At 36.3% G+C, this 14,675-nt stretch overlaps 1 protein-coding gene across 4 annotated transcripts in view; it reads left to right on the forward strand.

The window, feature by feature from the left end:
- LOC124156359 (sex-lethal homolog) overlaps positions 1 to 8,164 on the forward strand; it is a 36,540-nt gene extending 28,376 nt beyond the window's left edge. For 3 of the 4 annotated variants that reach the window (XM_046530880.1, XM_046530881.1, XM_046530879.1), the window contains exon 6: positions 6,758 to 8,164. In XM_046530880.1, coding sequence (XP_046386836.1) covers positions 6,758 to 6,990 — 233 coding nt within the window. In that variant the 3' untranslated portion in view covers positions 6,991 to 8,164. Of the gene's footprint in view, positions 1 to 1,625; positions 5,826 to 6,757 lie in introns of those variants that run through there. The other variant, XM_046530882.1, reaches the window with a different exon arrangement.
- Positions 8,165 to 14,675: the final 6,511 nt, after the last annotated feature.

Genomic DNA, 14,675 nt, shown 5'->3' on the forward strand with positions numbered 1-14,675 from the left:
GTACCTGAAACGATTACCAGATAAGATGTTTACTTAATACTTATTTACCTATTTAATATGTATATTATTGTCATTGTTGTGAAATCTTATAGTATTTTATAAAGAATTTTAAGCTTTGTAATTGGGCTTCAGCCCGTTAATTAATAAATTATGAAATTACTTATAGAATAATTTAAGGATTATAAAAATATCCTTCAGAAGGCAGTAAAACTTACCAATTTGTACCATTTATCTTAAATTTTTATGGGGGAGGGCCCCCGCACCTCCCGCTTCCCCTGGTGGGTATTCCATACCCCCTAACTCCCCAGTATTAGTTGTGCCTGAAACCCCCCCTAGCCTCAATTCCTAGCTGCACCCCTGATATCTGGAACCTCAGTTTATTGGGGTGCATTATTACTGTTTTTTTTTCTGAATATAGGAATGTAGAAGGAACTTAGGAGTATGTGCAGCCAAGGAATAAACCCAAACCAGTAATTTCCATTCCAATTTCTGTGGCGAGGTAATACCTTTATTGCCTTCAGGGATTTTTGAGGTGTATGTTTTGTTTCACCTGGTCTATCCATACTTATCAAATTAACTGACTTCATACATGGAAACAGTGGCAAATCCGTTACAAAATTGAAGGCAGATATCTATTATTACATCACATGATATATAATGCCCAGAAGCATGAGGAACCAACTTTTAATAAACTCCTTTTGAGAACATGGCTTGTGAGTTTGATCAAAAAAGATAATATTGGAGAACCAGTTGTTCCATTGTTAAATATAATGCATGCAATATAGGAATGCATGCAGGAATTTGTTACCAATTAATTGCATGAATAAGAAGGAATTCACCCATAGAATGAAAAAGGGACTGGATTGAATAACAAAGGAGTGCATTATTAGAGAAATATTATAAGAAATAAGAATTAGAGAAATCAGATAAGATTAACACCTCTCTATATTAACGGAAAAATTGATTCCACAGTGGGCCACTAATTTTTTGATGCGGCATATGCTACGTGAAAAGTATTATTGAGAGATTATTTTGTCTGTTTATTGTGGAGTGTTTGTTCTCCCAAGTTTTCTCTAAAGCCTTGAATTAATCTTTGGATGACACTAATCCATCAATCCCTTGACAATAATCCTTCCCTTATTTCACTTCTAGATGACTTCTATCTTTCTCACTATCTGTATTGTCAAAATTAATTGGCAGTAAGATTTTTTTTACCCGATCTCTACCTCCATGTAAAGCATGATTTTGTTTTTAGATACCGAGAAGCTAAATTTTTTCTTGCGTTCCACAACTTTCTATATATGCATGATGATATCCAGTCTTACTATTTTGAAATGAATCGTATAATATCATTTCCTCCAAAGTCAGTCTATTTTCACGATGTAATAAATATTCTACCATTTTCTTATTCTTTATCTGCCACACTTGGTGGAGTTTGTCTTTAGATGATAAAGCTACTTGCCAAACATATTGTGGATTGTTGATTGTGTTTTTCTTTATGGCTGGAAAAATCATAACATTTTATATAGATCAGTGTTGGTTTCCTCCCCTCCTTTATTGTTTAATGGAAATAATTTGTGTGTTACTTATTTACTTTTCTTTCTCCCTTTGCTAATGCATCAAAGGAGGAGATGGTTTGTATGGGAAGAAAAGAACATATCAGTTTTAAACTGAGCATTGTTATCTGTGTGAATATGTTTTGTTCTGTGTGCATTCTAGGTAAATAATATAAATACGTCATTACTTCCCCTAACATGGTACTGAGTTTCTTAGGTTTTAGAGCTGTAGATATCAATGCATCTCTGTGGTACTTCATCTTAAATTCTTTATTACTGTGTAGAAAAGTCAATGTACAATTGTTGTTAGCTTGGAAAACCGCATATGTGGTAGCCAAAATAACTATGAAATCTAAGTTGAAAAAATGATGAGAAGACCTGAAATATCAAAGATTCTAATGAGTGTTACAGAAGTCGTGTTTAGATGTATGTTATAAGTAAAAAAAAGCAGGCTTGCGTTATTTTCGTAATATTTTGAATTGTTGACCTCGAATTCAAATGAAATTGACCACCTTTTGAAGCAATAGTATTGTTATCTCGTGATGGCTTTTGTTTTAAGATGAAAAACTGATTTTTGTCCATCATGATAGAAGACCTGTTTTACTTTACATGCAGTCTGTTAAGATAGCATTGTAAGTATGTACATTACTTAACCCACCCGTGGAATTAAAGGTGCCATAAATTATGATATAGTCATTCATGTTAGGTGGCCGTGATAAATGTTGAGCCGTTTAATATGTAACCATTTATATTTTCTGAAGTTATGTGCTTCTGCTTAGCATGAAACTGTAAAATTATATATTTTTGTATGCTTAGTTATGCTTCGGAAAAATTTCAGAACTTCGCATCAGCCATGTTCAAAGGAAATATTTGAGTTTTTTTTGTTAACAGTTACCGTGGGAAACGCCTTGTAATATCTTATTTCTTAGATCATGAGCCTGCTTTCACAATTTTAAATGGTGCATCAACTGACTAAAGCTATAGAAAAACCGGTGGTTTTATTATGATTGCATGGGGCAATCATGGTTTGACAATCATACATCTGTTTTCCCCTGTTGACTGTTATTTTGTGCAGGTTACAAAATAAAATCCTGGGATAGTTTTCTGATAATTCGACAGGGATAGATGATGTACATAAGAGATACTTAAATTTCATTACTTGAAGTCAGATTAATTCATATGTATTAAATTATCATTTTGAAGCCAATGACTATTGGTAATTTGAAATGAAAGATTATGTACAGTTGTTTATTGGTAAATAATTGCCTATAAAAGTTGTTAAGGCTAAGTTGCATTTAATAATTTAAAGAGTTTAGAACTACTGTAAATATTGGGAGTTTGTAACTAGCCGCAAATTCTATGAGAGTGTAAAGTATTGTTTATTTCCAGAGTTTATGAAAAATGGCAAATTAAATTTGTCTTTTAAGGCTAAAAATGTCAGCTCAGTATTTTTTACTGCATAATTTTTGCATGTGCAAGCAGTTTTTGTTTTAATTAGCAATTCCATTGTTTGTTCATGAGATACCGTTTATACTTTCATGGGCATTGATGCCCGCTCATGAAAGGCTAATGTTATAAGATTGACGATCAATCATGTTTTATGATACATGTACAAATTCAAAATAGTATTATGGCTGTTTAAACAGTTAAATCTCTGGGGGTAATTCTCACAACAATTAATTTCTGAAATGCTATCATTTGAGATTTCATTTTTTCAGGTCTGTTATTGTAAAAGATAATTTAAGAGGTTTAGATTTTTTTCCTGGTTTTGACAGTGTAAATACTTATGTATATCTCTATTGATTTTAAATTATCTCTATGAGTATTAAAATTATGAGATGAATTGTTAAAGCTTTACGTGAAATTAGCCTCTGTTGTTAATGAAAGCAAGATATTTTTCTATAGACATAGCAAGCATTGAAATTATTCTTGTCAAGAAAAAAAGGAAACTATATGTAGATATGAAATTAGTATTAAAACTGTTTACTCTGTGGGTAATACCATTCTCTTAAAGTGATATGACATTATTAGACAAGCTTCGATTGAACATTGTCACTAGGTGCAGTTAATATTGGGAATACTGATTTTAAAATGTTTGTGATTTTTATTCTAGTTGTTGCAAAATTTTAATTCTTGTTAGTTGTAGGAATTGTCTTGGAAACCGTTCATTGTTGAAGTTTCTTTAAGAAGAACAAATGTAGATGCCCATCAACTTGTTCCTCTCTGAATACAAGTTATGGGCTTTAGAATTATTCTGTGATGTATATTGATGGGGGTATGTTGTAGAAGAAATCGTTAATGATGTCATCGTACCTCTCTATCAGTCATTTTGTCTTATTTTTTTTTTCATTTTTTTTGTAATTAATGATTGATTGTGACCTGAGAAAATCGTTTTTGTGATAAAGAATGCTAACTTATTATCTGCATTGACAAATTCAAATGAGGTTGTGTGAAATGCACAGTTTACTCTTCAGGACATTGTTAAATGTTTTTATTTTCATTATAGTCTTAAATATAATTTCTACCATTTTTGTCTCATAGGTAGTTTGTTCTTGTGAATTCAATAAAAGCTTGTTCAACCAGCACCTGTATAAATTAACGACATGCTTTTCAGGAGTAGTTGTTTCTACCAGCAAGGCTGATTGCAATAATATGTCATTTAAGTACGGAACGTACTTTTGGATTCATTAAAGTTTTAGCCTCTGGTTTTGGGATGAAAGGTTAAATATTGGGAAGGTAAATTCATAAGTCTAATTGCTCCAAATTTAATGTGTACAGCATGTTATTTGTTAGAGAGCTGCCACTGTAATTGCCCATGAAATCATATTTAGAAATGGCTCTTAGTATTCATCACAGATATCCAGTGCATGTCAAATGAAGACATGCAAGGAAATTTTCTCGATAGGATGTATGTTGTGATGGCGAAATGGTCTTCATTTTCCCAACCGTTTTCATCTCTTTATCACATTGTTGATTACAATAATTATCAGGAGAAGACTGAAGGTGAAAAAAGTTCAATTCATTGTAAGAATGTCTTATACAATTTTAAATATATGGTGTTCGTTATGTCTGGCATTAGAAAACTGAAAGTCAGTTAAGTAGCACACATGGGTCTTCAGAAATCAATGAAAGACTCATTCTCTGAGTCACAACTGTCTATAGGATATTCGAAATACAGGCGAGGTATACACAATACATATATTCATTAGTCAACCAAACATATCATATTTACCATTGCTATGCCCTAAAGGTATGCTTATAACTAATCTGTGATTTTTGGGGTTTTATGTGATTTGGCTTTTCTCTTAGGAGTCTTGGAAGTTTTTTTTTATGCAAGTGCTGTTTCAAAAAGAATATTTACTCATCACTTGATGCTCATTTTATTCAGTCTTCTTCCAGTGAAGTGCATAAAAAGAATTTCTAGGTTTTAATTTAAGTTGACGCTCTTGAGAATATACTCATCTTTTCTAACTTTCCTAATTTTTTATAAAGCACTTTTTTGTGATCTGCCAATATGTCTCAAGGCCCTGCCAACTCATGGTGTGGGTTATGAATTGCTTACTGTTATTAAATGGGTCTTTTCTAATAATGACAAAATAAATGGAGTCTTCTGCTACCTATTGCCCTCATTCTATAGGTTAACTCTGTAGGTTTGAGGACTATGTTGTATTAGGATCCAAGTTATGATACCAATGATCTTAAACTGTAATGCACGTAGTGAATGGTAGGTAAGTACATTTAATGTGATTTATGGTAAAAGGCTCATTAAGAATATCTAATAACATATATGCTGGTGGAATGGGTTTTTATTGCTCTTGGTTTTGAGGGACTTGTGCATTTTTTTGTTTTGTCCGTCTGATTTTTGCTTCATTGATTTGAGATGCCAAAATAATTTTTCTAATTTATTACCACGTGACTCTATCTTTAACGACAATGACTGGAGTATACTGATGTGTAATTCTTCTTTGGTGGTGTTATGAAATACTAAACTTTGAATGAGAAAAGAAATAGATATGCCATTGTATTGGTATAGAGTGGAGCTATGCAAATGTTGAAATGAATGTGATATTTAATAGTAAACATATTTTGGAAGGGAAACCATCTGTGTGGATATCCAACAGTAGAAGCAAATGGCATTATTAGAAGTATCTGTAGCTTTTGTCGTTATAGCTGAAGGTAAAGATGTTTGTTATGTAATTATATGCATTGTGAAAATGATTAACATCTCTATTCTCCATGAAATTCAGCACAAATAAAGATATCTTGGAATTCAGTCTTTTTATGAAGAAGAAAACTTCACCTATCCTCTTTAAAAAGTTGTTGTCATTTGATTGTTTTCTTTTTTTTAAAAAATGTGAATTCCTTTTTGTAATGATAATTTTTTCTTCGTAATTGAATTTTTGCGTGTTCTTAACATTAAGTATTTGGATATAATTTTTGTTGCTTTAGCTGTCTCAGCTCATGATATTTTTGTGGGTAGTGCTATCATTACTGTGCTAAAATTTAGGTCGCACCATAAGTACCAGTCACTCATCATTGTTCTCCCAAGATTCCTCCATTTCCATTGGTGAATATTAATGAATTGCTGACATTATTTTAAAAAGTAAATGTCAATTTTTAAATCTTTGAATCTACCATTATTTTTCAAAAAGCATCAGGGTCAGATATTCACCCTTGGCTAATATGTATTTACAGTGAAAAGTTATTGATGTAATGGAAAATTTTGTCTGCAGCATGCTTGGGTGAAATTTGCAAATTACATATTCAGAATGAAAAGCAAGGACTTAGTGATTCCTCATGGTTTATTGTGGTGACCATGGCATTGACAAGGAATGTCATCATAAGGGAAAAGCAGAGGTACAAAGGCATGGTTATTCATCAATCGTTGAGGGACTTGTGTATTTGGCTCTTGCGCATTACTGTATGCTCGCACCCTTGTTTATCCCTGATGATGGCATTACTTGTCAAAGCCGTGGTCGACTACATAATTATGCAGCATAATTTTGAAGTCCTTCCTTTTCATCCATAATTGTTGATTTGAGCACATCACTTTCCTGCAAAATTTAAAATGCACAAGTTACCAAAACCCTCTTGTGTAGCACACCCACATCAAGCTTCATAAGAAGTTAGAAAGGGTATGCAAATCCTTCACGCTGCTAAGTGAAGGATTGTTGGATATGGCTGCTTGATGATTGTTGCAGGTCGAGGCGGCCGTGGGGCGGTGGGGAGTGCCCGAGCAGTGAGCGGTGGAGGAGGAGGGTTGGGGGGGAGTGGGTTGGGTGTGGGCGGTGGTGGGGGGAGTTACGGCGGAGGACCATCGATTCCAATTAGAGGATACTCCCAGGGCTATGGGGCAATGCGACAGGACAAGACTCACAACCGTTACAATCCCATTGGGATGGGAGGGGGTTACAACACATACAATTGGAACTGATCAGCTGGGTGTTTAAGACCCTGTTTACAATTGTTGAATGGGAGGAAGAAGAGGCCTTGTTGTGTTCTAAATGTGTGGGGAAGAGGATGCTGAGATTCTCCTCCTGCACCAAATGAGGCTTGCTGTGGAACTTTTTCTCTTCTTCCCTCCTTAACTGCTATAACAAATGTCCGAGTGGTTGTGAGACACAAGTGGGGTGGTCATACCTCTCTTGTTGTTACTTGGCTCCATCCGATATGTTCAGCATCATGATGTGAAGATGCTTCCTTTGTTGGCAGCCTTACCTCAAAGAAAACTTGCTTTCCGTAACATTCAGCATTATGGATTGTGCCAAATACTAGGTCTCCCAATCTTAATCCTCTTTTAAATCCTTTATTTTTGTGTTTTGTTTAAAGTATTTCAAAAAGTCTGCTAAAAATATTGTTCTTTTATTTCATGCATGATAAGGTCCTTGAAACAAAGAAGAATTAAAATGAAATTGCTTTTTTATGAGCAATTATGGAAATGTTCAAATGAGTTCCTTAGTGGTAGGCATTCACCCTTAATTTTGGACGTGGTGAATTCTGGATGAAAAGTTTTGCTAAATAATCCCCGATCATATTTGAGGAAACCATTGACTGATGCCATGAACGCTTGTTTCTATTTCGATTTTTAATATGTATGTATATTTTTACATCCAGTATTCCTATGCAAAAAGTAATTATTTGGCTGAGTCTGTTGCCTAGTAATTTTTATCTTTATTTAAGTATTACTAAATATCAATATTTAGTTGGCTTTTCTATTCATGGAAACTAAATGAAAATGATAAACGCTGTGAATTAATTTGGTTGTACCAGGAAATAGTGCAACATTTTTAAAAGAGGACAAGTGTGCAGCTGCAGGTGTGCTGTGCATTTTTCTGGCAAGTTGATTGGTTGTATATAATGGCCTGTTTTCATTTTTGACAAAAGATGTGATAGAGGCTGACTCGTTCATTTTGGCGAAAAATATTCCACCTACTAATGAACTTTTTCTCGCAATGACTATCACATGAAAAATGGCAATACACGTGATTTTAAAACTTCTAAATTAATTTGTTGTCAAATTTATTTGTTGCCATGTTTTATTTTATTTATATCTAAGTTTGTAAAATCAATTTGAACATTCAAATAAAGTTAAAATGCTGTTAAATATTTATTTTGTTTTTTAGTTTGTATTTATAATTGTTTTTTTTTAACCAAATCTTTTCATGTTATTTCTGAGCTTCGTAGTAAATTAATATTTTTTTAGTTTCATTTCAGCCCTGAAACAAATTGTTGTGTTAACCTTTTTTCAGTTAATTTTTAGCCTTCGGTATTGATCTGTTTCATTATGGCTGCTCACTAAGATGACATTTTTTTCACGTCTTATCCCATTGTGCAAGTAGTACCTTCACAGTGGATTGTTGTCTGTTGAAATTATTGCTTAGGTTAAACTCTTATTCTGTTGAACAGCTTGATGATAGAAGTAATGAGTTGTGTCGCTGAACTGATTTTATAATACATATTTAATTCTTCACAATATACTTTTATCATAGTGCAACCTTCCACATGGGAGAATATGTAGATAGTTACCAAATTACCTTCCGTGCTAAGTATCTTATTATTCATTTTAAATGTTCTGATAGGCTTCACAATCTTATGTTGGAGCGAATTAATTCTTAGATTTGTGACTCATGAATGGTACACATTTTAGCCCTGCATAAACAGGTTTGTGCCAATGGTGTGGAAGTGCAAGGCATTTATATATATATGAGCACCAAAGAAAAGTTGCCAGTGACATAATCATTTCACTAAATGGGAATTCAAACTCAGTCTCCCTGTGTCTTTAGTCAATCATGACACCATGCCATTATTCTTTTAAATTTGCATTTCAATGATGATTTACTGAATATGATGTGGGCATAAAAAGTTTACATTTGAGGTAGGCTTGTGCTGAAGAAGCCATTCACTGTCTGGGGATGATGTCGCAAGGAGTGCCTGATTAATGTCATAAGTGTTGGATGTAAATCAACAATGGGACACATTCCACACACTAGTATGTAGGTCTAAACATGAGAGAATGAGTTTGCTCTAAGTCATGCGAAAGATCTACAGAGAAAAAATTTCTTTCGCACGATTGTGCATTGTGGGTGACTCCCGTAAAAGTTATCACTGCGGCTAGTCCCAGTATACTTAAAACTAGTCTAGAGCGAACACCTCTTTGTGTTCTATGTCCGGGCCTGCTCTCCGGCTGTGGCGCTGTGCGCACGATTTGGACTGCTTGTGGCATCATATGCTCAGCAGTCCAGCAACATCTTGTCCGGTAGTGTCCAAAAATATCCACAGGGAAGAATGACGCCTCGGTAGCTTAACTGGCTAAAGCACTCGACCGGAAATCGGAGAATCCGGGTTCGAATCCCGGTCAAGGTGAATGATTTTTTCTCTGTGGATCTTTCGCACGATTGTGCATTGCGGGTGACTCCCGTAAAAGTTATCACCGCGGCTAGTCCCGGTATACTTTAAACTTGTTCTAAGTCATTTAACTTCACTGTGGTTTGAAACCAGGTCTACATTTTTACGTCCAGGTATACTACCAATTATATCACGTATTCATTCTTTGTTAGTGAGCACAAATTCATCTTTTTTAGTCTTTTGATTTGTGACACCAATTATTTAACAGGTATTTGGTCACAATACCCTTAAATTGGCTTTGAAGAATCAGAAGAGAAGACTATGTAACTGGTAATACGTTAATTGGGAGATGTGAGTGTGAATTCCTCTCAAGGATCATAACATTCTCAAAGCAGTTTTCTTCAAATGTTTGCGTACCTGTTTTTACCAATGCCTTTTGATTTGATGACTCATTTTGCACTTTTTTGTGCCTTTCTTAATTTTTAGAAGATGAATTTACTCATTTGTCACCAGAAACATTTGAAAAAAGAAATAGTATGCGGAAATCAGTAGCAGTTTTAAATACTAGTTTTATGCAATTGATCTTTTATAAAGCTTCGTAATGAATTATGTTTTTCAAAATAAGGCATTGAGAGGCTGGCAGGCATTTCCAGTTTTTTACCTGCCAAATAATTTCCCCTCAGAGAAAAATAATTCAAGTGTCCAAAGAGATAGAGAACAAGGTAGTCTTATCTACATGTTGCTTACTGTGTGGCAAAGATGTCTGGAGAAGATTCCGTCAAATTAAACTCCCGCAGCCAGATGTGATCGAACTTTCCGTGTAGCCTTCACCCTTGGTGTTGAAGCCTACCGCTTGCCGAGTGGGAAAGAATAAGCGATGGCTTGATGAAAAGGAGAGAAAAATGCTAAATGGCAATCGATAGCAAATAATTCCTAGCGAGCAGAGAAGATATCAACAGCGTTGCATTGCAAAATAGTCAAACAAAGCTCAAATTCACCGCACCTTGATGGGCGATAGAAGAATTTAAAAAGAGTTATTCTCCAGGCTGCAAAATATTTTTACGGAATAATCTAGAAATATCTTTGGTTAATACTCCAAAGATGTATGTCAGAGACCATTTTCCAATTTAGGATAGTACTTTTAGGTAGATAAAGGGGGGAATGCTGAATGGCAGACAAGCTTTTTAAATAGTTATCATTACTTTCGTTTTTTTTTTACTATGGATCACCCAAGCATTAAATTTCATAATAATATTTTTTTATTAAAAATAAGATAATATTTCGTGCAGTAATTGTCGCATCTTATTTTTGATCTCAAGTATGAGAAGATCGTATGTCTGTCAGACACGGGTGCCCCCCGATTTTCTGTCGACTTAAAATTTTCAGTACAGTTCAGAACCAGATGGTGATGTATTCTCACGCTGTTTTTGGGTCTTCATAATAGGTATGAGCCACCGTTTTCATCAATTAAAATTTGTGATATTCGCACAGCTGTAGCATAAATTTGAAATATTTTATTCTTCACCACAAAATGATGTTGCATATGCGCGATATATATATATATATATATGGCGCAATGAATTACGCGTCTGATTACATTAAATAATATTCTGGGTTAAATCCTTACAGGTGATCCTGAAATATCCTCTCCCTTTACAACGGCTTTTGCTTCTTAGCAAGGATCTTAGAAAGAACCTGCGACGGATAGAATGTCACCGAATCGTGAGGGATGGTTCGTACTCGCAGTCGTAAAGGACATTCACAGCCCTATTCCCCACCCCCGCACGAGCCCCTATCCCACTAGGGCGATGTTTTTTTCGAGCGCCGACTAGCGAATGAACATTGGCCGACAAATCTATCTTCTTGACTTAGGCTCAATGCACAAATGATTGAGGCTCCATAGTAGGTACACGCAAAACGGACCTAATGATAGCAGGACTGTATTAAAAATCTTGTACATTTTTTGAGGGGCACGTGCCCCCATACACGAAAAATTTAAGTAATATTCACATTGCATTTCAACGTCAACCCTGAATTAGCTCTGTGGTGACATGCACTTCGCTCCCGCTCGACGGATCTTTTTGTCTTTTTTCCTTGAACATTATTTGTTGCGCTGTCGTTTTGAAATGGAGTAGGTAGAGTACCCTTTTCAAATTTATCTGTATCTGAAATATATAAAAATTACAGGGGAGAAAGCTTCGTATTAGGGATTCAGTGAAATGCAGTAGATAGTCTTCGAATAATGCCACGAGAAACGACAAAATTCGACCGCTCGGCGCGAATATTACTGGATAGGATTGGATTCTCCAGTCAAACTCAAGATGTTTTGTCCACCACTGCTCATTTAATTAGGTTTAAAAAAGTCATCAGTCTCGTCGTTGACTGCCTCAGCGATCCAGGTTCTAAGAAGAAATAATTACTAGCGACAACAGTGTTGTCGAACTAAATTTGAAGTCGTGATGACAGAAAATATTAAATTCATTATTTCTCTATGTTGTTCCTCGCGAGTGCGAACTCGCTACTACAAATATTGAGAATAAATGGATCGATGTACACTCATCGCTGCGTTTCGGACATTTTTGAAATCTGATTGAAATGCAGCCAAAGTGCCAACAATACTCAAGTTTCAACGGAACAGACTGTGGCCTCCTCTTACGTAGTTCCCTTGGAGGGCGGTAAGTTCTCTTATAAGTTTTGAAGATTTAATACGTTAGGGAAAAAAGGACAAGCGGGAGTGATTCAATCTCTCGAGTTCAAAAGCTTCTTCGCCGTGAAGTCGGACAGTATAAGACTTGGACTATAGCTCGTCCAGCGATTTGGTGGGGCAGCCACTACTGCGTGAATTCTTCTGCGTGGTCCTCTTTGACATTTTCAAATCAAGACACTATAGTGATCCCATGAACTTCTTGCTCGAGCGCTCTCGTTCAGTAAGCACTCAGCTCTTCACGACATGCACAGGCCTCGCGATTCTTGGACTGGTTTTAGGAGCGCAGCGGACGGGCGCGTCTTATGAACCGACACCACTCTGGACATCTCGGGACCCTATCTAATCAGGCGCGGAGCTATGTCACCCATGACGTGAAATACGAGGCGCGTCCGGAAAGAAGGTAAGTGTAATGATAATAATGTAACTACTCATTTGCGAAAAATATAACGGATTGAGAGGACGCGAAACACTTTTAACCGATGGTATTTTGTCTTGCTATGCTACCGTCATTAAACTTACCTTAGCACCTTGAAAATTGATCTTACCATATCGAAAAGCCCTTATTCAATTTGCCCTTTCCGTAAAGTAATATAAGTTAAACATGATAAAATACTAGGGTAAAACTTTCAATTTTGAAATATAGGCTAATTTTGACCACGGTCCGCTTTATGCACCATGAAAATTCCCAGACGAGATCATAAGTTTATGAGTAATAGCCCGTCAGATCAGGAAAAAAAACTCGTCTAGCGGTAGTTATGTATCCTCTTAAGCCGACCTTTAGTTCATCTCCCTTGTCGTTGAGTTCATTCAAACAAGCTGTTGGAGGGAAGGACAAGAAATATCTCGAAATGATTGGTGGAAGGAAAACCTTATTTCATTTTCGGGACCGGTTTTGAGGGGCTCTTAGACGAAAATGTGTAGTGAGCGGATTTTTTGGGAATTAAACCTCTGCTCGACGCGCATCGTGGAACCGTAAATCTCGCAGTTCAGCTTTTCTTAGAAAACTTTCGCAGTCCATGATGTCGAAGGTCAGTGGCGCAGCGGGGGGGGGGGGGGGGGGGGGGTTTGGGGGATAAACCTGCCACCCCAGAGCTCAGAGAAATATTTAAGTTTAATCCATTTTACTTAATTGGATTAGGATTACTTATAGAATAGTGTTAGGATTAATCTAATATCACTTAGAAAGCCGTAAAACTCGCCATTTTGAACCATTAATCTTAAAATTTTTCTGGAGGAGGGCCCCCCGCAAATCCCGCTTACCCTGGAGGGAATGCAATACCCCACACCCCTAAGTATTATTTGCGCCTGAAACCCCTCCCCCCCAGCCTTAATTCTTAGCTGCGCCCCTGTCGAGGGTTGTTCTATTACGGAAATCCGCGTCGAAGACAAAAAATATTATACTGTCAGCTTCATTTTCACTGCTGGGGACTTTCACAGGGTAATTTCTTTGCACGTCAATGTTGTATGTGCTGAGGTGGGGGAGGAATCGAGGGAAGGAGTGGAACGCTCACTTTCTCTTGATGAAGTAGGCTCTCGATGTAAGGAAATATAAGAACAATTTTAACGTAGATCGAGGACATGCAATAACTTCGTTCTGGCTTCCATTTATGGCCTCACGATTGGCTTAAATTGTTTGCTCAATTAAGAATAGATATCTCTGAGAGCGACACCCAGAACATCATTTTAGAACCTCACCATTTTTCTAGGTCCGGCAGAGGCGATAATTGAAGAGAGACATTTTGCCAAACGGATAAGTGTATTAAGTCGTCTTTCCCCCGAATAGCGAAGGACTTTATTAAGTAAATGTTAAGTGGGATTCAGTGAGCGCATTTCCTTTTCTTTTTATTTATTATTTTCTCCTTTTTTGTTAACGGCTGGTGTCCTAATACTTCTCGACACGCCTATGTAGGTGGTTTGAGGCGTGGTACGTAAATGTTATTTCAAGAAGTTAAAAAAGAAGCATAGAGATAGCCCTACACCTACCTTCACCCCCTTGAGGATGTATGAATTTGACGCGCAACTAATATGCTATCGCTCTGAGTAAGTCTCTAGCAGCGGAGACGAAGCTGTTGGTGAACATATTTTTTTTATTACGCGGCTGCTCCCAAAAGAAGATCGCTGGACTTCCCACACTTTCGTCTTTACTGCTGGGGATTTCCTCAGGGTATTTTCAGTGACTAAGTGCCAATTTTTGCATCCGCAACGGGGTAGAGATATGCTATTTTGATCCAAATCGGCATGATAAACGTGAGAATCTGAGGTTCAAACGGATTTTGTTCCGGCGTAGATGCCAAGGGCGTCGAGATAGTAGCCGTCATGATACAAAAATCTATTGTAGATTTGACAGTTAATTTACGAGTTCACAGATTAAAGGGGCCTTGTTGTTGCCAAATTTCATTCCTCTTTATTTACGGCAATATCAATCAATGAAGAATTATAAAGGATCAATCTAGAATTATAAAGATTTAAGAGTGAAGGTCAAACATCTATTTTCTTGCGAACCCAAGCCGATGGTAGTGAAAATCATGACGCTTTTTTTACATCCTATACCAATTTCCAAAAAAATA

This window comes from Ischnura elegans, chromosome 3 (assembly GCF_921293095.1).
Source record: "Ischnura elegans chromosome 3, ioIscEleg1.1, whole genome shotgun sequence".
In the NCBI taxonomy this organism is placed as follows: Eukaryota; Metazoa; Arthropoda; class Insecta; order Odonata; family Coenagrionidae; genus Ischnura; species Ischnura elegans.